The sequence below is a fragment of the Carettochelys insculpta genome, chromosome 20 (assembly GCF_033958435.1).
Source record: "Carettochelys insculpta isolate YL-2023 chromosome 20, ASM3395843v1, whole genome shotgun sequence".
Taxonomy (NCBI): Eukaryota; Metazoa; Chordata; order Testudines; family Carettochelyidae; genus Carettochelys; species Carettochelys insculpta.
The window spans coordinates 24000593-24024965 of NC_134156.1; the positions used below are offsets into that span (position 1 = coordinate 24000593).

At 66.9% G+C, this 24373-nt stretch overlaps 2 protein-coding genes across 6 annotated transcripts in view; one reads left to right on the forward strand and one right to left on the reverse strand.

Moving 5' to 3' along the window:
• Positions 1-16713, forward strand: part of KIF19 (kinesin family member 19) — a 28028-nt gene extending 11315 nt beyond the window's left edge. For 2 of the 5 annotated variants that reach the window (XM_075014648.1, XM_075014650.1), the window contains exons 3-20: positions 245-355; positions 1169-1256; positions 1684-1820; positions 4478-4603; positions 5059-5253; positions 7603-7749; positions 7970-8092; positions 8658-8805; positions 9037-9211; positions 9545-9743; positions 10392-10662; positions 11160-11281; positions 11902-12059; positions 12726-12831; positions 13256-13352; positions 13749-14119; positions 14604-14763; positions 15442-16713. In XM_075014648.1, coding sequence (XP_074870749.1) covers positions 245-355; positions 1169-1256; positions 1684-1820; positions 4478-4603; positions 5059-5253; positions 7603-7749; positions 7970-8092; positions 8658-8805; positions 9037-9211; positions 9545-9743; positions 10392-10662; positions 11160-11281; positions 11902-12059; positions 12726-12831; positions 13256-13352; positions 13749-14119; positions 14604-14763; positions 15442-15593 — 2886 coding nt within the window. In that variant the 3' untranslated portion in view covers positions 15594-16713. The remainder of the gene's footprint in view (positions 1-244; positions 356-1168; positions 1257-1683; positions 1821-4477; positions 4604-5058; positions 5254-7602; positions 7750-7969; positions 8093-8657; positions 8806-9036; positions 9212-9544; positions 9744-10391; positions 10663-11159; positions 11282-11901; positions 12060-12725; positions 12832-13255; positions 13353-13748; positions 14120-14603; positions 14764-15441) is intronic. The other 3 variants (XM_075014651.1, XM_075014649.1, XM_075014652.1) reach the window with 3 other exon arrangements.
• Positions 16714-17606: 893 nt separating this feature from the next.
• Positions 17607-22647, reverse strand: BTBD17 (BTB domain containing 17). The gene is given in 5 exon segments (XM_075015025.1): positions 17607-17665; positions 17668-17677; positions 18406-19474; positions 20111-20387; positions 22563-22647. Coding segments are annotated over 5 exon segments (1500 nt in total).
• Between the last annotated feature and the right edge of the window lie 1726 nt (positions 22648-24373).

The following is a 24373-nucleotide window of genomic DNA, read 5'->3' on the forward strand; positions in this document are numbered from 1 at the left end:
GCCAGTCCCCTGGGAGATGACCTGTCCCTGCCCAGAGCAGTCAGTGGGGCAGGCCAGGATCTGTCCGGCCCAATGTGGGGGTCAGCCACTGGCCCGAGCTGCGTGGCAGCCAAGCGTGTGGCAGACCCCGGTGCCAGCTGCGCCGCCCTCAGGACGTATGAGCTGGGTGTGGGGCAGGTGGTCCTGATCCGCGGGGTGCCTGGGAGAGGAGGCTGGCACCCCGCTGACCCCGGTGTGCTGGTAGGTGGTGGTGCTTATGGACCCCATGGAGGACCCCGAGGACGTCCTGCGAGCCAACCGCTCCCGCGAGAAGTCTTACGTGTTCGACGTGGCCTTTGACTTCACGGCAACTCAGGTGAGCAGCTGGGCCCCCCGGAGCCGGAGCCTGTGGGACTGGGGGCCCCTCAGTCCCGGCGTCCTCTGCCCCCCTGCCCCCATCGGCACTACACCTCAGCCCCGGCAGCATGCGCCCAGGGGAGCCTGGACGATGGGGAGGGGCCAGGCCAGGCTTCACCCTGTTTCCGCAGCTCCAGATCTGCTCATTTCCACCATTCACTGATGCCGGAGCAGCTGCCTCCTGATAGCCAAGGTGTGGGGTGGTGGGGGGATACCATCTCCCCTCTCCTCCAGAGCCTGGAGCCCCTCCCTGCTGCAGGTTCCTGAGCACCTCGATGGCCCCAGACAGGGGGAGGGTTGCAACTCAGGCTGCCCTCTGGTAGATGGAATCAGAGCTGCCCACATGTGTCAACAGCCTCGTACTGCTCCCCAGTAGGGGCGATTCTCCTGCACCTTGCGGGGCAGGCGCCAGGGCAGCGGGACAAGAGGGTCTGAGCTCTGTCCCTGTGTCCAGGCGAGCGTGAGACTGTGCCAGCAAGCTGGGGGTTGTGCCTATGTGCAGGGGAATGAGGGAGGTGGCTGCATGTAGGTGGGGGAGGAAGGCAGAGGTAAGTCCTTTGAGGTGGCTGGGACAGCTGGCGAAGGCCCACGGCGAGGCTGGATGGTATGTGTGGGCCCCACATGTTCACTCCTGGGGGTTGGTCCATGGTAATTGCCTTGGTGCTGGGGGAGGGGCATGACAGGGCACAGGGGGCGATCCCTGGCGCACCTGTGGGGCTCTCTGCATGGCCTCCTGGCCCTGCACTGTCACCTCCCTGCTCTCTGGCCGCAGGAGATGGTCTATCGCGCCACCACCCAGGGCCTGATCGACGGCGTCATCTCTGGGTACAACGCCACTGTCTTTGCCTACGGCCCCACCGGTAAGGATTGCAGGGGGGCAGCGTTCCCGGTTGGCTGCGCACTAGGGCGGCCGCCCAGGGGAGAGTCAGGTGCCACCCAGCCAGTTAGCCGCACGCCCACAGCTGGCAGCCTGTGCTCTCCTGGTGGTGCACATCCCCACCGGCCTCCGTGCGCACAACAAAATTTATTCTGTCCACGGATGGAAACAATTAGAGGGGTCCCTGGCAGAGAGCAGCAGCAGCCACGGGGGGAGAGGGACACTGTCCTGGTAGGGCCCCAGTTCTGTGGGCCCGGCCCTGGCACTGCGAAGGAGTTGGCTCAGGGCCACAGAGGGGAGGCAGGTAACAGGGTTGCCACTGGTGGCCGAGGCTCTGTTCCCTCCTTGCCCAGTGCTGCCCTATGGGCCCGGCCCCACAGAGAGCCCTGGCTGCCTCTCTGCTCCCCCAGGCTGCGGGAAGACCTACACCATGCTGGGCACAGACCAAGAACCTGGCATCTACGCCCGCACCCTGCACGACCTGTTCCGCGCCATCGAGGAGACCAGCGACGACATGGAGTACGAGGTGTCCATGTCCTACCTGGAGGTACGGCCGGGCCGGGAGCAGGCGCAGCTGGGGCACAGGCGGGCCGGCCTGGCCCGCGTGGAGCAGTGTCCTGGCCCCATCCTGCCCTGGGGACAGGCTGTCTGGTTTAGGTCCCAGTCTCCCCTTTCCAGTCCCTACTGAGTTTTCAGTTTGGCTCAGTGGTCCTCAGCACTCCCCTTGCACAAACTGCTCCGGGATAGCGGGGGGCTGCAGCCAGGCTGGAACGGCACCTGCAGAGCCCGGGGGGCTGGGCGAGAGTAGCAAGGGGCTGCAGGCTGGGCTGGGCTGGCAGGAGGTGGGGGTCAGCCCAGGGCCAGCGAGGAGTGGGGGTTGGGCTCATACCTGCCTGGCTTTGCCGGGTGTTATTAACCCTTTGTGTTCATGGGTGCTGAATTCACACCCCTGGCTGGGTGGGCCAGTTTAACCCCATCACAGCATAACCTGCCCCGCAGCCGGCCGCTGGCAGAGCTCCGCAGAGGAGGGAGGGAGGGAGGCAGGGGCTGATTTTCTTCCTACAACCCGTGCTGGAATGACTTGCAGGATGAAGTTTAATAAGTACAATGCAAAGTGCTCCACTTGAGAAGGAACAATCAGTGTCACACATACAGAATGGGGAGAGACTGTCTAGGAATGAGTACAGCAGAAAGGGATCTAGAGATTATAGTGAACCACAAGCTAAATATGAGTCAACAGTGTGATGCTGTTGCAAAAAAAGCAAACATGTTACTGGGATGCGTTAACAGGTGTGTTGTGAACAAGACACGAGAAGTCATTCTACCGCTCTACTCTGCGCTGGTTAGGCCTCAGCTGGAGTATTGTGTCCAGTTCCGGGCACCGCAGTTCAAAAAAGATGTGGAGAAACTAGAGAGGGTCCAGAAAAGAGCGACAAGAATGATTAAAGGTCTAGAGAATGTGACCTATGGAGAAAGGCTGAAAGAATTGGGCTTGTTTTGTTTGGAAAAGAGAAGATTGAGGGGCGACGTGATAGCAGTTTTCAGGTATCTAAAAGGGTGTCATAAGGAGGAGGGAGAAAACTTGTTCTTTTTGGCCTCTGAGGATAGAACAAGAGGCAATGGACTTAAACTGCCGCAAGGGAGGTTCAGGTTGGACATTAGGAAAAAGTTCCTAACTGTCAGGATGGTCAAACAGTGGAATAAATTGCCGAGGGAGGTTGTGGAATCTCCATCACTGGAGATATTTGAGAACAGGTTAGATAAATGTCTGTCAGGGATGGTTTAGACAGTACTTGGTCCTGCCATCGGGGCAGGGGGCTGGACTCGATGGCCTCTCGAGGTCCCTTCCAGTCCTAGCGTTCTATGATTCTATGACTCCTGGCCTGTGTGTGTGTGGTGTGTCGGGGGGCACGTGCCACACAAGCCATCTCAGGGTGTACGCGCAGGGCATGCCCGTGCGACGTGCGTTTCTTGGGGGCAGCACGTCTGTGTACGGCTGTGCGCTTGCGTGTAGTTGTGCGCGTCTCCGGGGGTGTCCGTGGGGTTGTGTGTGACGCGGAGGGGCTGGGGGCGTGGGCGTGTGCACGGTGCACATGCTGGGGGGCGTGTGAAGGGCACTTGTGGGGGGTGTGCATGGACAGGAGGGTTGGTGCTTGAGCCAGGTGTGGCTCCGTGGGGTGCATGTCTAGCGGGGGACGGAGGAGGGCGGTGTGTTGCCGTGGGGCGTGGTGCCTGCTGGGGGGGTGTGGTGTGCCCGGTGCCTGTACAGGGCGTGTGCGTGCACACAGGGGTGATGCGCGTTCAGGCCAGGGGAATTGCTCCTATGCAGCCCCCGGGGCCCATCCACCCGTCTCCGCACCCGGCGTGTGGTCCAGCGAGCGCCCGCTCGGCACCCAGCTGGCGATAATCGCCGCGGTAACGCGCGGGGACTCCGCTGCCTGCTGGGGCTAGTCCAATATTGACACAGGCCGCGGGGAGGAGCCGCCCACAGACTCCCTGGGCTCCTGGCAACCAAGTGCCTGGGGCGCTCCCAGCTCCCCGGTGCAGCCTGGGCCAGGGCAGAGGGCAGGCTGCCAGCCGGAGCTGGGTGGGCAGCAGACGCCAGGCCCAGGGAGCTCCCAGGTGCCAAGGACCAAGTGCCTCCTTCTCCTCAGCCGCTGATGGTGTGGGGGGCTGGGAGCCAGCACCCCCCAGGCCAGGGCCTGAGCCCCCAAGCCTCATGGCAGCAGCACCCAGTGGGCCCAGCGCTCAGACACTGCGCCCGCCAGCCGCTCTGTGTCCTGGCAGGACTCTGCCCAGCATCCGGGCTCGAGCCCAATGCCCAGCAGAGGGGACTGGCCCATCTCTGCAGCTCGGCTGCGTTTCCTGCTGCCCGCAGGAGGGGCTGCACCGAGCTTGGGCCCTGGAAATCTCTCCCCTGCGCTGTGGGCACCAGCGGGGCAGGGCTTGGTCCCAAGAGCCAGGCAGCCAAGGTGCCTGGCCCCACTGATGGGGAGTAAGTGGCAGGAGCGCTGGGCTCCCCAGGGACCTGCGGCAGGGATGGGAAGACATGTCCTGCCAGCCCTCTGCAGCTCCCCAGCTAGCACGGAGAGGCCCCGGGTCCTGTCCCCGCAGCTGGCACTGGAGGGGTCACCCCAGTGCAGCCAAAGACGCGGTGAGAGGGCGGCTGGTACCCTCCCCTCCCCTCCCCTCCCGCTGTGACAGATCTACAACGAGATGATCCGGGACCTGCTCAACCCCTCGCTGGGCTTTCTGGAGCTGCGGGAAGATGCCAAGGGTGTGATCCAAGTGGCCGGCATCACGGAAGTGTCCACCACCAACGCCAAGGAGGTGAGGCCAGGCCCCAGCACAGCCCCTCCTGGACTGAGCATAGGAGCCTGGACGCTCCCCCGGGCCCGGAGCTGGGGCGGGATTAGCTGCTGCTGGCCCTAGTCCTGGCCCGTGGGTCACCCCAAGCCCTGGCATGGCACAGCTGCATGGCCTGCCCCTTACCGGGCATGGTGCCAGCCACAGCCAGGCCCAGACAGGCCCTACAGCCTGCCCCTCGCCTGGCACAGCACCAGCTGCGTTGGGGGGCAGATAAGTGACCCCTTGCAAAGGGGGCTGGAACCCCAAGGAAGCTCCAGCAGGACCTGGTGCTCCAGGGTGGCAGAGGAGCGCCCCGGGATGCATGCTGCTGAGGCACCCAGTGGCGGGGAGCTGGCAGGACTGGGGACGCAGCAACCGGCCGCTGTGTCCCCGCTCCCTGCGGGGTCGCCCCCCCATCTCCCCTGTCGCCCCGGCAGGTCATGCAGCTGCTGCTGAGGGGGAACAAGCAGAGGATGCAGGAGCCCACGGCCGCCAACCGGACGTCGTCTCGCTCCCACGCCGTGCTGCAGGTGACCGTCCGCCAGAAGAGCCGCGTTCGCGACGTCCTGCAGGAGGTGCGGGTGGGGCGGCTCTTCATGATCGACCTGGCCGGCTCCGAGCGGGCGTCTCAGGTACGGGGTGGGGCCGGCGCCCTGGGGAGCCGGCAGCCAGGTCCGGGCGCTGGTGCTGTGCCTGCCTGTGCCCGGGAGACGTGGGCCGGGAGCCGGGACCAGGGGTTCTACTCCCAGCGCCGCAGCGGCCCAGCTGGGCCCCGGCGCTGTGTCCGTGGGCTGGGGCTGGGGCTGGGGCTGGGGCTGGGCATGTCTCAGCCAGGGGCTCATTCAGCCCAGGAGACGGGCTCTGAGGTGGTCACTCGCCGAAGGGGGGGCCCAGGAACTGGAGCCCCCCAGGGCTGGGGAACAGAGTTGGCCTCTGCGTTGCACATGGAGCCAGAGGGAAGGAGCTGGAGGTAGACAAGGAACACAGCTCGCTGCTGAGGTCCAGGCTGGACATCCCCCGGCGCGTGCGCAGGGGCCAGGGTGGACGAGCAGGGCTCTGGGGTGGTACGGAGGGGCACCGGTACAGCTGGGTGATGGGCAGGCCGCCAGGTGTGATAGCATGCACCGCCTGGCAGCGTGCCCGCCCTGGCCCCCAGAGCCAGTGGCTGGTGCCGGCAGGGGGCCGTGGGGCAGCGCTGTGCCTTTGAGGGTGGAGCAGAGCCAGGCGGGGGGCACCCCGGCTGGATTAGCGCCCTTCTGCGTACCGGGCCGCAGGGCTGAGCGTGCCGGGTTCAGCCGCCGGCTGGGCTGCAGTGAGCGGGGGCGGGGGCTGAAGCCCTGGGGCTCTGCCCGCTGCAGGTGGGTGGCACGCCCGGTGCCAGGTGGAACACTGGACTTTGCCAGCTGGTGCTGCCCGGGATTAGGCAAACTCACAGCGCCCCCTAGTGCCCCAGCTTGGGAGCGGCCTCTAGAGCAGTGCCCCTGTGCCCTCCCATTCACTGGGCAGCGCCCGAGTTCAGGGGCTCTGACTGGGCCCGTTCCCAGCCTGGCTGAGCTGCCTGCGGCTCCTTGTAAAGGGGCAGGAGCACGTCTGTTGTGGTAAGGTCCTTTGTGGGCACCAGGCTGTACACACCCCATGGGCATTGTGTAGCATTGTTTGTGGGGGCTGGCGTGCTAGTGTAGAGTTGTTTGTGTCACCTGGTTAGTTACTACAGGGTCATTTGTGGGCACCGGGCAGCACATGCTGATTTGTTATGGTAGGGTTGCTTGTGTGTACTGCTTTGTTATTGTAGGGTCGTTCGTGGGCAGTGGTTTGTTATTGTAGGGTCGTTTGTGGGCTGTGGTTTGTTATTGTGGGGTTGTTTGAGTGTACCGGTTTGTTATTGTGGGGTTGTTTGCGTGTACCGGTTTGTTATTGTAGGGTCGTTCGTGGGCTGTGGTTTGTTGTTGTAGGGTTGTTTGCATGTACCGGTTTGTTATTGTGGGGTTGTTTGTGTGTACCGGTTTGTTACTGTAGGGTCGTTCGTGGGCTGTGGTTTGTTGTTGTGGGGTTGTTTGCATGTACCGGTTTGTTATTGTAGGGTCGTTCATGGGCTGTGGTTTGTTGTTGTGGGGTTGTTTGCGTGTACCGGTTTGTTATTGTGGGGTTGTTTGCATGTAGCGGTTTGTTATTGTAGGGTCGTTTGTGGGCTGTGGTTTGTTGTTGTGGGGTTGTTTGTGTGTACTGGTTTGTTATTGTAGGGTCGTTCATGGGCTGTGGTTTGTTGTTGTGGGGTTGTTTGCGTGTACTGGTTTGTTATTGTGGGGTCGTTCATGGGCTGTGGTTTGTTGTTGTGGGGCTGTTTGCATGTACTGGTTTGTTATTGTGGGGTCGTTCATGGGCTGTGGTTTGTTGTTGTGGGGTTGTTTGCGTGTACCGGTTTGTTATTGTAGGGTCGTTCGTGGGCTGTGGTTTGTTGTTGTGGGGTTGTTTGCGTGTACCGGTTTGTTATTGTAGGGTCATTCGTGGGCTGTGGTTTGTTGTTGTGGGGTTGTTTGCGTGTACCGGTTTGTTATTGTAGGGTCATTCATGGGCTGTGGTTTGTTGTTGTGGGGTTTTTTGCGTGTACCGGTTTGTTATTGTAGGGTTGCACTGGTGTGTTATTGCTCAGAGCTGGTCTCTTGCCTTTGGTTTTCTCCCTTTAAAAGCGAAGGCCGCGAAAGGGGGCGGGGGCGGGGGCGACTGTTCCCAACCGGCCACATGCCCCAGTCACGAGCACTTTGCAGGTGGAGGACGAGCGGGGCCCTTGGCCACACCGTGCCCTGCGGGGGAGCTGGCAGGGGCTGTCCTAGGGGCAGCCCGGCAGGTACAGAGCCCCCACCTTGGGCTGCACCTTCCCAGACGTCCCCGCGGCCCTGCCCCTCTGCCGCCATGTCCCAGCCGAGGCGACCACGTGCCGCTGGGGCCGGCCTTGTGCCCCTCACGCCTCGCCCTGCCCCCAGACCCAGAACCGTGGGCAGAGGATGAAGGAGGGAGCCCACATCAACCGCTCGCTGCTGGCGCTGGGGAACTGCATCAAGGCCCTGAGCGACAAGGGGGGCCCCAAGTACATCAACTACCGTGACAGCAAGCTCACCCGCCTGCTCAAGGTACGGGTCCCAGGCCTGGCTCACCGGCTCCTGGCCGGGACCGTGGGATGGGGGGCGCCCCGGGCAGGGCCCGGTCCATGCAGGGAGCTCAGGGCCCACCCAGGCTCGGCAAAGGGCCAGCCCAGCGCTGCCCGGAGCTGGGGCTGGGGAGACGGGCCCGGGCAGGGGCACACCAGCCTCAGCCCCCGGCGATTGCCTGTCCCCCATCCTCTCTCGCCAGGACTCCCTCGGGGGCAACAGCCGCACGGTCATGATCGCGCACATCAGCCCGGCCAGCAGCGCCTTTGAGGAGTCGCGCAGCACGCTGACCTACGCCGACCGCGCCAAGAGCATCAAAACCACCGTACGCCCGGGATCCGGCGTGGCGCGGCGCGGCGCGGCACAGCACGCCCAGGCCCTTCCTGTCGGCCGGCCCACCGGCCCCACGGCCCTGCCCTCCGTCTCCTCAGCCCCTCGCCCGGCCCACCGGCCCCACGGCCCTGCCCTCCGTCTCCTCGGCCCCTCGCCCGGCCCACCGGCCCCACGGCCCTGCCCTCCGTCTCCTCGGCCCCTCGCCCGGCCCACCGGCCCCACGGCCCTGCCCTCCGTCTCCTCAGCCCCTCGCCCGGCCCACCGGCCCCACGGCCCTGCCCTCCGTCTCCTCGGCCCCTCGCCTGGCCCACCGGCCCCTCGCCCACGGCCCCTTGCCCAGCACCAGCCCTCTGTCCCTTCGCCCAGTGCCCAGCCCACCAACCCCTTGCCTGACCCTTCTGTCCCTCACCCAGCAACCCCTGGCACCCTCCTTCTCCCCTCACAGCACTCTGCACCCCGACCCTCCAGCCATCTCCCCAGGCCCCAGGAGCAGCCAGGGCGCCGGGGGCCTCATTTCCCATGCACTGACCCCTGCCCCTGCTCCCCGCCCGTGACAGGTGAAGCGGAACCTGCTCAACGTCTCCTACCACATCGCCCAGTACACCAGCATCATCTCCGACCTGCGCAGTGAGATCCGGCGCCTCAAGCGCAAAATCGACGCCCAGCAGCCGCGCCCGGCCCGGGCCAGCATCCGCCACATCCAAGGTAACGCCCGGGGGCTGGCACAGCTGCCCAGCTCACAGGGCATGGCCAGCCTGCATCTGCCCTCCACCCGGGGCACCTGCTGGAGCGCTCCCTGCTCCTCCTGGCCTGCCCACAGCTGCTGCCACACCCAGCCGGGGCGCAGGCCAGTCCTGCTGGGGCTGGGGGCTGCTCAGGCTGCAGCGTGCCCAGCTGCACCCCAGCACCGATCTGGCGTCCCCTGGTGTGTTACAGCCGAGGTGCAGCTCCACAGCTCCCTCTGCGACCGGCAGGAGATGGACCAGCTGCGGGAGCAGCTGATCGGCGCCTTCCAGGAGCAGATGGACGTGCGACGCCACCTCATGGAGCTGGAGAACAGCTACATGGAGATCCAGGTGGAGAGCACCCGGCACCTGCTGACCATAGCGGAGTAAGCACCCCCTGCCCAGCCCCGGCGTGGAGAGCCGCTTGCCACTGGGGCACCAGGAGCGCCCCCCGCTCCTGGTACGACAGAGCCAGCCTGGGGAGATGGGGAGAGAGCCCTGGCTAAGCTCTCGCTACAGCCAGGTACCAACTGGCCAGGGGTTGGTGGGCCTGGAGCGCCAGGGGGCTGGGCGTGATGGGGAGAGAGCCCTGGCCCAGCCGCCGGTGGGGTCCAGTCAGTACAGGCAGCTAACGCCCGGCCAGGGGTCGGTGGGCAAGGAGCACCGGGCACCAGCGCTTGGCCCCAGGTTGACACGTGCTCTCTCGGGGACGGCACCAGCTGGGAGCAGGAGAAGAGGTGTCACCCCCAGGCGGGCAGGGAGCCGCGGAGCACGGGGGCGCCGGGCAGAGAGGAGAGCGAGAAGGACTCTGACGCCGCAGATGAGCAGCCGGACGGGCCAGAGCCCTGGGAAGTGATCTCAGCCCGGGAGAACATCGCTGGCCTCCTGGCGGAGCAGGAGAAGCTGCACAAGCAGAAGGTTCCTAGAGGAGAGAGGAAGGGCTGTGGGGCAGGGCAGTGGCGGAGGCGTGGGGCGCCCGGGCTGGGCTGGCAGGGGGCCGTGGGTCAAGGCTGGGCTGGCAGGGGGCTGTGGGTCAGAGCTGGGCTGGCAGTCAGGGCTGGGCTGGCAGGGGGCCATGGGTCAGGGATGGGCTGGCCTGGCAGGGGGCCATGGGTCAGGGCTGGGCTGAACTGGCAGGGGGCTGTGGGTCAGGGATGGGCTGAGCTGGCAGGGGGCCGTGGGTCAAGGCTGGGCTGGCAGGGGGCTGTGGGTCAGAGCTGGGCTGGCAGTCAGGGCTGGGCTGGCAGGGGGCCATGGGTCAGGGCTGGGCTGGGCTGGCAGGGGGCCGTGGGTCAGGGCTGGGCTGAACTGGCAGGGGGCTGTGGGTCAGGGATGGGCTGAGCTGGCAGGGGGCCGTGGGTCAGGGCTGGGCTGAGCTGGCAGGGGGCCGTGGGTCAGGGATGGGCTGGGCTGGCAGGGGGCCATGGGTCAGAGCTGGGCTGGCAGGGGGCCGTGGGTCAAGGCTGGGCTGGCAGGGGGCCGTGGGGCCGGGGTCCCGGAGCGCTCCGCAGTGCCGCTGGGGCGGGCGCGTGACGCCGGGCCGGGCCGGGCCGCTGTGGGCCGCAGGTGGAGCTGCAGAAGCGGTTCCAGGAGAGCCGCCAGCGGGGCCGGCGGCTGGAGGAGGCGCTGCCGCGGCGCGGGGGCTCGGAGGAGCAGCGCGAGGTGCTGAGCCTGCTCTGCAAGGTGCACGAGCTGGAGCTGGAGAACACGGAGATGCAGTCCGGCGCCCTGCTCCGCGACCACCTCCTCCGCCACAAGACCTACCTGGTGCAGCGCTTCCAGCGGCACCACAGCCTCTGCGACCGCATCATCCAGCAACAGCGGCAGATCATCCAGGGTAGGGCCCTGGCTCTCCTGCTGCCGCCTGTGCCGGGGCTTGGGTGGCAGCAGGATGGCCGCGTGGCCTGCCGGAAGGAGCCCCCAGCGCCGTGGGCTGCTGCCGGGGCCTGGCGTGGCGAGGCAGCATTGCCATGCACCAGGGCTGGGTCCTAATGGTGTCGTGTCACCTCGTCCGCTCCTGGCCTGAGCCCTTCCCACCCCAGGCTCCCCCGGCCCAGGGCCCTGCGCCTCAGAGGTAATGCAGGGCAGGTGAGCAGGGCTGCTGTTCGCTGTTTCCATCCAAGGTGGAATAAATTTTGTTGTGTGCACCTGTGGATGTGCACCACCCATAGAAACACGCTGCCGGCTGTGGGCGCTCTGCTCATCCACTGAGCGGCCCCTGGATCTCTCCTGGGCAGCCGCCCAAGCGCTCAGCTCACAGGGAACGCAGCGGGGGGCCCCCGTGTGGGTCTGGGGGGTCCTTCCCCTTTCTCATGTCTGCCCTCTCCCTGCCAGAATACCACCTCTCGGTACCACACCACCTGGAGGAGCTGTACGAGATCTACCTGCGGGAACTGGAGGAGGGCAGCCTGGACCGGGTCGCCAGCCTGGACTGCGTGGCGGCCAAAGCCCTGACGGTACCTGTGGGGGTGTAGTAACGGGGGGCCTGGTGGCACTGCTGACAAGGTCAAGTCAAGAAGACCAACTACCAACCCAGGCCTGGGGGGGCTCCGCTGTCCGACCCCAGCCCGGTCCCCAAGCCCCTCTGTGCACCCCCCGACTAGCCAGAGAGCGCACCAGCCATATCTGGAGACGCTCCAGTGCCCCGGGGCCACCGCCCGCCCCCTCCTTCCACCGCCTGAGAAACGGTCGCCCCAAACTGAAGAAAAGTTCTTCCGCCCCCGCAGGAGCAGCCCCATGCCCAGGTCAATGTGTTCCTCAGACCTCACCCAGACCGGGCTGTGTGCGGCTCCTGCACACGGCCGTCCAACGGCTCAGCGGCCACCGTGGGGAGCTGGGGGGCCGGGGTGTGAGGAGGGGGCAGTGAGAGAGTGAGGTGATTTCCCAGGGGCCAGAGGCTCAGCATGGAGGGTTCCCTCCACCCCAAAGGGCCAATCCACCGGGGAGTGACGGCCAGACAAGCTGCAGCCGGTGGTCTCTGGCCTGCAGCTGGGGCATCCCCCCCCTTCTCCCGCCAGAGACCCTGGCAAAGCGCAGCGCGGCTGGGCTGGGCCTGACAGCACCAATTTCCCTGCAGGACACGTCTCTGCCCAAGATCCCCCAGCTCTCAGCTGCAGAGAGCACCCCGGACTCCGACCAGGACAGCGTGCGGACGCTGGGCACCGACCACCAGCCGCTTTTGCAGCGCAACTCCCGCCGGCACCTCCTGCCGCCCCTGGTGCCAGAGGCAGAGAGGTAGGGGCTTCCGGCGGCAGGAGGGGCTGGGCACCGGGAGCCCTGCCACCCTTGGTGTGGGAGTTGGGGAGGTAGGGGCTCCCCAGGGGCAGGAGGAGCTGGGCACCACATACCCAGCCCAGCACGTGGGTGTCCCTATTTAAGACCCAGCCCCTGGCTGCCGGCAGTGCAAGCGTCGGCGGGGCGAGAGGTGGGTGGGCACAGAGGAGGCTGCCGGCTCCCCACTCAGCCAAGCACACAGGAAGAGCTGGCCGAGGTCAGAGCCAAGGAAACATCCCTGTTGCCCCCCTGCGGGGCCGGGAGGGGGAGGGGACGCTATGGTTTTTGGTTCATTTACAAAATGCAGCCCCAGGCCTGGTCCCTGAGGCAGCCTCCCGGCCTCCAGACCCCCACGCCTGCCCCCCTGCACCCAGGGAGCTCTGTCTCCGCTGCCAGCCGGGGCAGACCCCGCTGCTCCTGGCTTCCTACCGCACCACCCCAGCTGCAGCCGCTGGGCCTGTGCCTGGCTCAGCCCTTTGCTAGAGGGGCTGCTGCCCTGCGCTGCGTTCCGGCCCCTGGCACGGCCGCCGGCTCTCGGGAGCTGGGAGCAGGGGTGAAGTCAGTGCAGCCCCTCGCCCTGCGCCATGTCTCAGCTCCGAGCATGACCACGCCCTGCCCTCTCCCCAGCGACCTGGCGCCCCTGTTCCGGACAAGCCCCCAGGTGCGGCAGATCAAGAGCTCGGCTGTGCTGACCCCACCCCCGATCCACATGAGCAGCCTGGTGAGCCACGAGGTGCGCGGGGGAAAGGGCCCGGTGCGGGAGGGGCCCGTGCGAGGGGCAGGGTTGCCAAGTAGCTGGAGCACTACACAGCGCCCAGAGTCCTGGGGATACTCCCAGCTCCGCCACTGACCTGCTTGGGTGACCTTGGGCAAGTCAAGGTGCCTCGGTTTCCCTTCGGTCCGCCTGCGCTGCCTCTCACTGCAGCGCCCGGCCCCCGGGGGCTCTGAGCTCGGAGGGGGCGTTACTGCCTGCGGGAGACTCAGCCAAAAAATCAGATGGAGACTGGGCCTTGCTGCCGGTTTGCCTTGTGCAGGGCTGGGCTGGGGGCTTCGGGCTGCATCCTGCCCTCCCAGTCCTACCCCAGCCCGAGCGGGCAGGTAGCAAGTGCAGGGCAGGCGTGTCGGCCGGCCGCGCTCACCACCCCGTCTCTCCCCAGTACCTGCACCGGGGCAGCCTGGCCAGCCTGGAGAGCCAAGCCGACTCCTCCCCGGACAGCGGTGAGCACGGCTCGGACCTGGCCCTCTCCCGCACAGGTGAGGCAGGGGAAGGCACAGGCGCTGCCAGGATGCTGGCAAAGGGCTCCTGCCACCCAGGCCCTAGCTGGGGCACCCTTGGGTGCTGCTGGGGGCAGTGGGGGATACCCTCCCTGCCCCAGGGCGCTCAGACTGGGCAGACTGGGGGCTGGGCCTGGGGGCTCAGTGGCCCCTCCCCGCGGTGTCTGGACTGCGAGCTGCCTGCCCCCCACCCGCCCCCTGAAAAGCGGCAGCAGCTCCCAGCGCTCTCTGGGGGCAAGCACCTCTCCCCTGCTGCGGGCTGGACGGGGCACAGGAGGTGCAGCTGGGGAGAGGCCGGTGGGTCAGGGAGGGACCCAGGCTCGCAGCTGTAGGGGGACTAAGACGCTGGGGGTGGGGGCTCCCTCTCTCCTGCAGAACGCAGCCAGATCCTGAGCAGCACCAAGAGCATCGCGGTGAAGGCAGCCCGGCGCCGCTCCAGGGTGCTGGAGTCCGACCGGCCGCACCTGCTGGAGCCCATGAAGGAGCAGAGCAGCCTGTCGCTGCGCTCCCTGAGCGAGAACGGGGACCCCCCGGCCCGGCGCCCACCCAGCCCCAGCCGCGGCCTGCAGCACGCCGCCAGCGAGGACAACCTGTCCAGCGGCACCGGGGAGACATCCCCGCGGGGCGAGGGGCCCTGCCGGCGGGGGCACAAGAAGGGCGGGAAGAAGCTGGAGACGAGGGAGGGGTCGCTGGACGGCAGAAGGCGGAAGCGACGGTCCAGGTCCTTCGAGGTCACCGGCCACGGGGTACGTGCCGGCCAGCCCCCACCCTGTGCGGGCCAGGGGTCTTGGTGGGGGTAGCGGGGGAGGGGCTGTGCCGTTGGGGGTCCCACAGGGGGAACCGCAGGAGCCGAGTGCAAGACAGGCCAGGGATGTACCACCGGTGGCGGGGGCCCTTACAGCTTACCCACAGTGCACCAGTGTGTTGGGGGGGGGCCTTACAGCTTACCCACAATGCACCGGTGGGAGGGGGTCTTACTGCTTACTCACAATGCACCAGTGGGGGGGGCCCTTACAGTTTACCCACAATGCACCAGTGGGGGGCAGTGCTGGGCCAGGGGGCCTCCCCCTTGTCTCTCTGGCAGGGGGGCCCTGGGCCGTACCCTTGCATCCCAGGGTCAGAGTCTGGGATCCGGGTCCAAGGCTGCCCCTGCGGCTGAGCTTTGCCCCCCATCGCCGGAGGTCTCCCCCAAGCTGCTGCAGCCGGGTCTTCCCCCTGCTGTCCCCACAGCTCTCCGGCCCCAGGAGCAATGGGACCCGGGGCCGCACCCTGCAGAGCAGCTCTGAGCACAGGATCCCGGCCGGGGGGCAGCTGGCGCTGCACCCCCGGGCTCCCGGCAAAGCCGCCCAGCGTCTCACCAAAGGGACTCTCCTGCAGAGCCAGCATGCAGGTGGGTGAGGCTCCGGCTGGCGGGGCCCTGGTCCGCCCAGGGCTGCCCACACGCACTTCGCCATGCACAGCATGTCCAGGGCGCCCCCTCGGTGCAGCACCAGGGCCTGGGGCCCCGCCTCCCCTCGTGCCCCAGCCTCTCTTGCACACAGGGGGGACCCTGTCTTGCTGGGTCAGGGCCTCGTATCCCCAGGCTGGGCACAAGCGTCCCCCATCAGCCGCTGTGGCAGAGATGGGCGTACCCGTGGCCGAGCCCCCTCTGCGCTCACGCACCAGGCACTGCCCAGCCTGCAGCAGGGCCAGCTGCTCCCGGTGCCCCTCCGCGGGGATAAGCTCCAGCCCCTCCTGACAGCTGGACTGTGGCCACTCACCCCCCCAGACATGCCCAGCCAATCCCTCCCCAGGACAAGCTGCGTCGAGCCCTGTGCGCTGGAAGGAGCAGGCAGCACCCTCAGGGCCCCTTCCCTGGTGCCCTTTACGCCCTGCTGTCTGCCCAGCCCAGCCCAGCATGGCTCTTTATATAGGAGCCGGGTTCCCAGCATGCCTTGCAGGCCCTTTCTCATTGGCTGCCCCCAGCCTAGTGGCTGTTTTGCGCCGGGCGCCCGCCCCTGTGCCAAGGGCCCCGATCGGGGCCAGGCTCCACTTTGCTGACCTCTTCCGCTTGTCTTCCTCCCCCCAGGTTTTGGGGACCCAGCGTCCCTCCCCCTCCCTCTGCCCCATCCCAGCAGCTGGAGGAAAGGCCCCCGGGCTGGCCAGCGCCCCCAGCTGAGCTACCTCGCGCTGAATGGCACCAGCACCTACTCCAGGGATGACAGGAGCCGGCGCTACTGAGGGGCTGCAAGCAGATGGCACCGGACTGCGGCCAGCCCGTGGGGCAGGGATGTCGCGGCCTGGCAGGACTGGCCTGAGGCAGGCAGGGGGCTCCTGTGGGCAGAGCCAGCACAAGGGCTGGGAGCTGCAGGAGGACTAGGAGTCTCTTGCAGTGCAGTATGGACCTGCCCCCTTCTCCCGCCCACCAGCCGGCCCTGGCCAGGGGGGCTCTGTGCAGTCGCACGGCGTGTGGCTGGCAGCCTGTGCCAGCAAGTTGCTCTGTTCCAGCCCCGGCAGCCATGGGGCAGGCAGGGCCATGGAGCGCTGGCCCCATCCACGTCTCGCTCCAGGTGGTGCACCCCCTAGGCACCCAGAGTTCCTGGGACGGCCGCCGCCCCCGACCCCTCCTGCTACCGCCCTGTGGCAGCTGCCCTGCCCCCAGGGGTGCCGCATGCGGCAGGACGATGCAGGAGCTCCCCGAGGCCGCAGGAACCAGGGCCCTGCCTGAGCCACCGGTGTTTTTCCCTAGGGGCTGCAGAGCCCAGTGCTGGGGGTGTGGGCAGGGCTCTCTGTGGCCCCGACTGGCAGTCTGCCAGGGCTGGCCTGCTGCAAAGGGGGTGTGGCAGGACAGCTGGGGCCAGGAATCTAGCTGGGGTCACCCCCGGCGCTCCCCAGCATCCCAGGGCACACAGGCACCGCCAGGAGAGAGAGTTCAGGGCCTCCAGGGCCAGCCATGGCTGAGGATCATCCGTGTGTGGAGGGGGGCACCCAGCTGCTGAGGGGATCTCCCTGCCGTGGCAGCGGGCAGGAGGTGCGCGGACCCCGGGGCTGGCTCGGTTACCCTGTAAAGAAACCATATTGCCAAACTCTTCCCCCGGGCCAGGGCCCGATTCTGACCTAGAGCAGCCAGCCAGACCTGCAGCACCCTGGATCGGGCCCCTGGGTTGCAGCTGGGGTCTCCTAGTGGGGCTGGGAGAGAGGGAGGTGACCAATCCATGGGTGCTCAGCCCCGGCACAGCACCCAGGTCTGCCCCATGGGCAGCAGGGCAGCGGGGGCTGCCCTGGCTCTGTGGGCACGTCCAGGGACTCGGAACTGGGGGACTTTCTTTCTATTCCTCTTAAGGCTAAATTAAAAGGTGATTTGCTGAGACTCGGCAGCCTGGTGTGGTGTAACTCAGCGGCTTTCCCCCGATCGTAGCAAAGCTGGCGCCAGTACTCAGCTCGGGCACAGACCGAGGGCAACCCCAGCTGGTGACATGCCCTGTGCTCTGCCACTGACTGCCCAGGTGACTTGGGCAAGTCATTTAACTGCGCCACGGCTGGGACAGCCCTGCCTGCTGCACATCCTCTCCCTGCCTCTGGAGCGGGTCGCTTGATAGTGGAGGTCGGGGAATAGCGGGGTAATAACAGGTGCGACCGGTTAAGCGCATGGCCCGGGCCTGGCTGGCATGGCAGGGAGTCACCAGAAACCCAGCAGCGGGAGGTGCCACATGGTTAAAAACAGTCTCTGGAGCCCTGGCAATTGGTGACGCAGTCACTGAACCATCTGTTCAGTATTAATTACCCTCCTGCAAATGAGGCTGACTGGCAGGCGGGCCCATTCCCAGCTGCACGGCCCAGGGCGGGGCTGCCCAGCCTCTGCCGTGTGCGTGAGCTGAGCGGGTGTTTCACTAGCGACTGGTGCTCCATGCCCCGGGACTGTGCTGCCCCCAGGGGCTGTCAGAACCAGCAGGAAGTGCTGGGCTACAGGTCGGAGGTCTGAGTGAGGGGCTCTGGCCCAGGCGAGGCCGCTCAGCTGGATCGTCACGGTTCTGCCTGGTTTGGGGGCTGTGACCCCTGGGGGCGGAAGGCCAGAGGTCACCTGCCTGCTGCAAGCAGCATGTCCAGCCCATGTGTTTCTCTGGGTGGTGCACATCTGGACAGGCCTCAGAGCACATAACAAAATTTATTCTGCCCCGGACGGAAATAATTAGCGGGAACATTCCCAACATCAGCCTCCCCAAAAGCTGGCCCCCAGGGGCCCATTCTGCCTTTTCATTGGACGTTGGTACAAGTGGCTTGTCCAGGAGGCCCTGTGAAGCAGCCAGTGGCCATCCGTCAGGTCCCTGGTAGGAGGCACACAGAGGCGGGTGGGAAGTCCCACGGGGGGTGGGCCGCCCTGGGCTGCTGGGCGAGGGGCTCCACCTGACCCAGCAGCAGAACCGGGTCAGCCATGGGATGCTGCACAGGGCGCTTCTCCGCTGGGGAATGCACTGAATTCTCCTACCAGCTCCCTTCCCTCCGGCGTGCCCAGCCCTAGCACGGCCGGGCTGGGCCTCCCGCCAGCTACAGGCCTGGGGGAGCTCAGAGGACGGGCTGGAGGGCCACCCAGAGAGCTAGTGATGGGAGAGAGGGCGTGAGTGTCCGGGGGGGCCAGGCTGGTTCCCACGGTGAACCCCACCAGTGCAGATGGACCCTCCCCGCTGGAATCAGTGCGTCAGACCCGGGGAGCTGCGTGGAGGGGGCGGCGGGGGGTCCAAGGGAGATGCTCTGGGGGGTTTCAGTGTCCTCCCGGGGGGGCAGGGCCTCTTCCTTTGCCTGTATCCATGGATGCCCCTGGGCCGGAGAGCCCAGCCTGGGGGAGACACAGCGTCGCGATGGCCCCCGCCTGGCCCGGGGGAGCTCTGCTGTCAGGTGGGGCAGAACACCCTGGCAGACCCATCTCTGGAGCTAACTAATCTGGCTGCTTGAACCCACTCCTGTCTCGGACCCCGGCCCCGGGCCTGTGAGCTGCGCAGCTCTCTGGGCTCGGCGGGCCAGGCCCCGGCCCCTCTCTGGCTGGTCACTTCCGGACGCGGATGAGCGAGTGGTAGACCGGCTTGACGATGAGGTGCAGGTGGAGGCCGTTGTCGATCAGGTACTCGGAGGTGCGCCGCTGCAGGTCGGCGTGCGCCAGGAACTCGGCCAGCTCGTCCGTGCTCTGGTGGAAGCTGTAGGCGTGTTTCACCAGGACCCGGCCTTGCTGCCGCACGCCCACCAGGACGGTCTTCTGGAAGCTGACGCCGGCAAAGTCAGAGCTGGTCATGGCCGGCGTGATCACCAGCCGGGGCCGCCCGTCCTCCAGGCGCACGGACTGGATGGCCCCGGCGGTGGTGTCCGAGTAGACGGGGCGCAGGCTGACGGGCAGCCAGCGTGGGGAGAACAGCACGTTCCAAGTCACCCTCTTGCCGGCGTCGTGGCTGCTGGGGCCCAGCTGGGTCTGGAAGCTGGTGCTGCGGTCGTCCCGGGCCGGGTTGTTGATGACCCACGGGGAGCCCCAGGCGCTGGCCAGGTAGTTGCGAGGCAGGAACGTGCTGCAGTTGAGGTCGAAGTACTTGGCGAAGTGGATGGGGGAGGCGGAGTGGAACTGGAAGGCCTGGAAGAGCAGGTCCTGGATGGCGGCCTGGTGCCGCCTCAGCACGGCCGACTGCGCCTGCAGCTGGAAGAGCTGGACGGGGGGGATCATGGGGTAGCGGATGGCACGCAGCAGCTTCTCCACCACGGGCCGGTCGGGCTGCGTGCGGCCCACCCAGGCCTCCACGGCGGCCAGCAGCTCCAGCTCGCTCTGCAGCACCAGGTCGGAGCGTGCCAGCAGCAGCGCCAGCAGCTCCGGGCTCACCGCGGCCCACTCGGCGCTGCCCATGACGGCCGAGAGGTTCCAGGCCAGGAACTGCAGGCAGCTCTCCTGCAAGTCCGCGTCACCAATCCTCACCGCGTAGTGATACCAGCCCACCACGTGGCCCTGGCTGGACTCGCTGGCCAGGTGGCTCTTCATGTACTCGACCACCCCGCGCTGCAGCGTGGAGACGCGGTATTTGCTGGCCAGCCGGTGCATGGGGATGGCTTGGTGCAGCAGGATGGAAATCTCCCCGCAGTACAGGTACCTGGGCGCAGACGAAACAGCACCTCTGGCATTAGCAGAGCAAGTCACCTCTGCTGCCACCTCTCACGCCCGACCCGCAGCCCCTGCCAGCCCAGCCCTGGGCTCCCCAGCCAGCCGGTGCCCCTCACTCCCGACTGCAGCCCCTGCCAGCCCAGGCCTCGGCTCCGCCAGCCAGCCGGTGCCCCTCACTCCCGACTGCAGCCCCTGCCAGCCCAGGCCTCGGCTCCGCCAGCCCTGCCAGTGCCCCTCACTTCCAACCCACAGTTCCTGCCAGCCCAGCCCTGGTTCTCTCCTTGGCATAATCGCCAATGTGCTGGTGATGTGCTTTATGAGGTGCAGGAAAGGGACAGACTGGGAGGTGTCTGTACAGCTCCGTCCGGAAGGTCTGATTGCAGCTCCCTGGCGGTGTAAACCTCACAGGCCTGGTACCTCCAGCCCCCTTCTTCCCTCCCCTCTTCTCTCAGCCCTTCTCTTAGTGGTTCCCCCACTCGCTTTGGGGCTGGCAGGGCCTGGCCAGCTCTCCCCATGGCCAGCCTCTCTGCAGATGGGAAACGGCTGCCCGCGGCCCAGGCACCTGTGTGATGAGATTTTTCCTGCCCGGCGCAGCCAGAGGCCCTGGCCCCGTGCGCACACGCACCTGATGAATTTCTCGAAGAGCGCGGCGCTGTCGGCCGGCTCCTGCAGCGTCACCACGGTCTGGTTGTGCAAAAGGCTCTCAAAGGCTTCGCTCTGCAGGGCCAGGAGCAGCTGGTGGGTGCGGAAGACCTTGACCTCGTCGGAGCCGGCGGTGTGCAGCCGCAGCGTGCTGTCGCTGGCGTTGCCGTTGTAAAGCAGCTGCTGCAGCCGGTGGAGCAGTGCCAGCGAGTGGTTAATGGTGGCCCCCACCGCCTCCCCGCTGAGCTCCGCTCTCTGGGCTGCGGGGGGAAGATTGGCACAGGGGCATGAGGAGGGGTTGTGGGCATGGTACTGGCTAGGACAGGGCCCTGCGGGCGGGCGCAGGAAGCTCAGAGCCAAGTGCTGTGGCCCAGTGGTTCTCAGGCTGGGGTACCCCAGGGGTGCACAGAGCTCAGCTGGGGGGAAACATCCACTCTGCTAGGTAATGGCCTCATCTGAGCACAGGCTGCACGAAAAGCACCAGCTGCATCGGTACTAACACGTCAGAATGGCAAAGACTTGTGTAACGTCCCTTCCCTGCAGGCGCCTCATGTCCCAGGGGACTGTGTTTAGCGCCCCACGGTACAAAGGAGAAACACGCCGACTGGTCGGGCGCGGCATGTTGTGACACTGGTGCATCCGGAGAGGACGTTGCAAGCAAGGCTCTTGTAAGTAAAGTGAAACCTGGGGCTGGGGGTGGGGGGCACAAGATCAGTCAGGCATCTGGGCAGGCAGAGAGCTGCCTCGCCCAGCTCACATCCTCCTGGTGCAGCCCCTCGGCAGGCGGTGAGGGGGATGAGCAGAAACGCCCCAAAGTCAGTGCGGGAAGAGACCAGGGACTTTGTCCAGCCACTCTCCTGCCCCAGGGATGCAGCACGCACCTCCCTCATGCCCACAGAAGACCCAACAGCTCTGCCTACCACATGCCGGTGAGACCTGCTCCTGGTTGGGCTTGGCCTGGGTCCCAGCTGGCTCTGATGGGGGGGCCTGACGCAGACGCAGATCAGGGTCTCTCAGGGGCAGGGGAGGAGAAACCCATCCGTGGAGGGTGTCACCAGGGTGGATTCACTCCCCTGGCAGCTGAAGGGCCTGTTGATCCCCAGGGCTCTGGGAGCAGGGTGAGGCCTGAGCCCATGACCCAGAGGGACCCTGTGGGAGATGGGCCAGGCCGGGGACACACAACTCCCATGGGGCCGGCAGCGGGCTGGGAAATCGTCCGCTGGCCTCTAGTTCCAAGTCCAAGCCCAGTATTCTAGGGCTTTGCATCTGCTCCCTGTCCCGCAGCCAAGCCTGTCCCTCTTCCCTGGCCAAGCAGCTCACGCGACCTGCTGGGAATCCCCTTGCAAGGAGGAGCACCCTGAGCCACCGGCCTCTGCCCAGAGCACCCTGGCTGCTGCCTTTGGCTGCAGGCTCACTGGCCGCCCACCCTGCGGAGCGACTGGGAGCTTGGTGCATGCTGCTGCCACCCCCAGCTCCATGCTTGCTGCCGGGGGCCCCTCCCATGCAGGAGGCTCCAGCTGGTGGGAGGCTCCCAGCCCAGGGCAGCTGGCTCCCAGCCCCGCCAGCTGATTCCCAGCCCCTCATTAACTCAATGCAACGCAGCCACTTCGCTGCTGGGAGGAACGCCAGCCGGCTGCCAAGCCAAGATCCTCTTCCAGCAGCTCCTGTGCCAGCCAGCTCCTTCCCCGACCACCCCCCAGGTGAAGCCCAGAGGAGCCGGGGCCGATGCTGCTGCAGGGGAGAGGAACTACCCGGACGGGGGCAGCACCTGAAGCAGCTGCTCCAGCCAACAGACCGGGGAGGGACCTCGAGAGGCCATCGAGGCCGGTCCCTGCCCTCCCGGCAGGACAAGCCCCCTCCCTGGCGGGCCCTGCCTGTGGCTTGTTCCCAGCCCCCAGGCTGGTGGCGGGCACGGCTGCCTCGACTTCCCTGGCGCAGGAAGCGTTTGCCCCCACAGCGAATTTGGCCCCTATTATAACACGTCACGCTACGCGCGTTGCCTGTCCTGGGGATTACCCCGCCCAGCGACGCCCAGCGGAGGGGGATTGGCACCCTGTGGCCGAGCCAGTGGGGGTTCCCGTCCCACGGCAGCTCGGGGCCTGGCCGCTCCGTCCTGGCAGGGGCCCACGGTGCCAAGGAGCCTGGCTCGGGCGCTGGCCCAGGCCCTCGGGTGCAGGGTCGGCTGAGAGCCACATGACCCGCGATGCTGCATCTCTAGGCGGGTGCCCCTCGCGCAGGGGGCTCTGCCAGGTCGGGGGATGCCCAGCGGGCTTGGCCGGGCACAGCTGTCACTGCAGCCCCCTCCTGGCCCTGCCAGGAACTGTGCCACTCACGGTGCCCCCTCGCCAGGGGACCTGAGCTGGGAGCGGCCGCGCCCCCCCAAAACCAGCCCCCCTCAGTCCCAGCCGGTGCCCAGCCGCCCCCAGCCTCCTTACCTGCCCGGACCGGGAGCACGAGCAGCAGCAGAGCGGCCCAGCCGCAGCCCCCTCGCCCGGCCCCCGCCGGCCTGCGCCCCCCCATGGCTCCGCCGCGCCCGCACTGAGCCCGCCGGGCGCTCCCGGGCGCTTAAGTAGGACACTGACCCTCCCAGCCCCGCGCCACTGATTGGTGGAAACGGACAACAGCAGTTACCACGGAAACCGCATCAGAGGGGGGATTGCTTCCTTCTCCCATGGAGGCGCACTCGCCCGCTGGCAGCCTAGCCTGTGGTCTGGGCCGGGGAGCCCCCAGTGCCTGGCCCCCACCCCCAGTGCCAGGCCCCCTGTACCAGTCCTCCACCCCCAGTGTCAGGACACCTGTGCCAGGTATACACCCCTGTGCCAGGCACCCCCCAGTGCCAGGCAGCCGGGGTCCCCTCACAGTGCCAGATGGGTCGCCTGGCCTCTGCTGGCACGGCTGGGCGAGCGCCCCTCTGCGCCAGGGTCACAGGCAGCAACTCAAGGGAGGAGCAAGGCAAAAGGGCTAGAAAAGGGGCAGGGGGATGTGGCCGGGTCTCCTCGCTGCCCCCCGGGGATGGGCATGGCGGGTGCCACGTAGCCTGATGCCAGCCTGCCGGGGATGACTGCTAGCCGCTGCCCACGTGAGCTGCGGGGACCTTCCTGCTGCAAAGTGCAGGCGGTCGCTATCTCGGGCCCGGCTGAATGGCTGCCAGCCATCGACCGGGTCCTGCTGTGGCCCAGCTGTCTGCCAAGCTCAGCCAGATGGCCACAGAGCTGCTGCTCGGGTGCCGCCAGCCCCTCTCCAGGGTCCACAAACATCACATGGCTCCCGCCTGGCCCTCAGCCCCGTCAGCGCCGCCCTGCGAGACCCCCGGCTGGACGTCCCAGGCTCCCGTCTCTCCCCGAGCCCACGCCCTGCGCTTCTCTTCCCCCGGGGGCCGTCTCGCTGTGCCTCGTGTGCCAAGCACCCAGTGCCGCCGAGCGCTGGTAGCTGAGCCAGGACAGGAGCTCGGGGGTCACTGAGGCGGGTTACGGGAGCGAACAGGCGGCCGCCCCGTGGTGCAAGGCGCTGCAGGCCACAGAAGGGGACAGCAGCCGCCCAAAGGGTGTTCGGCCCGGCCACACAGGGCCAGAGGCGGTAGGAATTTCCTGCAGCCCACGGGCCAGAGCCCAGCCCCGCAGTGAGCTCTAGGGCAGAGCTGCTGGCAAACACCCCTCCAGCGATGCAGCCTGCGGTGGTGCCAGGGTGAGTTACGTTTACCCCTTGGTCCCAGCCATGGACTGCAGGAGATCCCACCCGCTGCGCCGACCGGTCGTTCTCCTGCGTTCCTGCCCTGCCCTGGTCCTTGCAGCTGGGGCAGGCCCGCAGCCTGCCTTTGCTCAGGCAAGAGCTGGCAGTCTGTCGCTCCAGGGGCGGCTCATTCCTCGATCCACCGTCCGTCCCCCGGCTCCTCTCCTCCCGCTGGAATCGTGGGCCCAGAACTGAGCCCAGGAGCCCAGCAGGGGTGAAATAACCTCTCTGCCCTGCACCAGCTCCCCTCTGGGCACCCCCAGCTCCCACTGGCTCTGCTGGCCCTGCCAGCTGGTTTCCACCGTGACGCCAACCCCTGGCAGGAGCCGCTGCTCCCAGACGGAGGCAGTTACGTTTCTCCTTTTCGCTTGCGCCCAGGCTACCCAGCGACGTGCACTGGCGCCGTATCAGTGCCCTGGTCTTGGCGCCGTTCCCCATTGTCTGTGTCGTTTGCAAACCTCACCCGTGCCGACCTGCTGTGTCCCCTGGATAGCTGGTAAAACCGTTCGATTGCCCT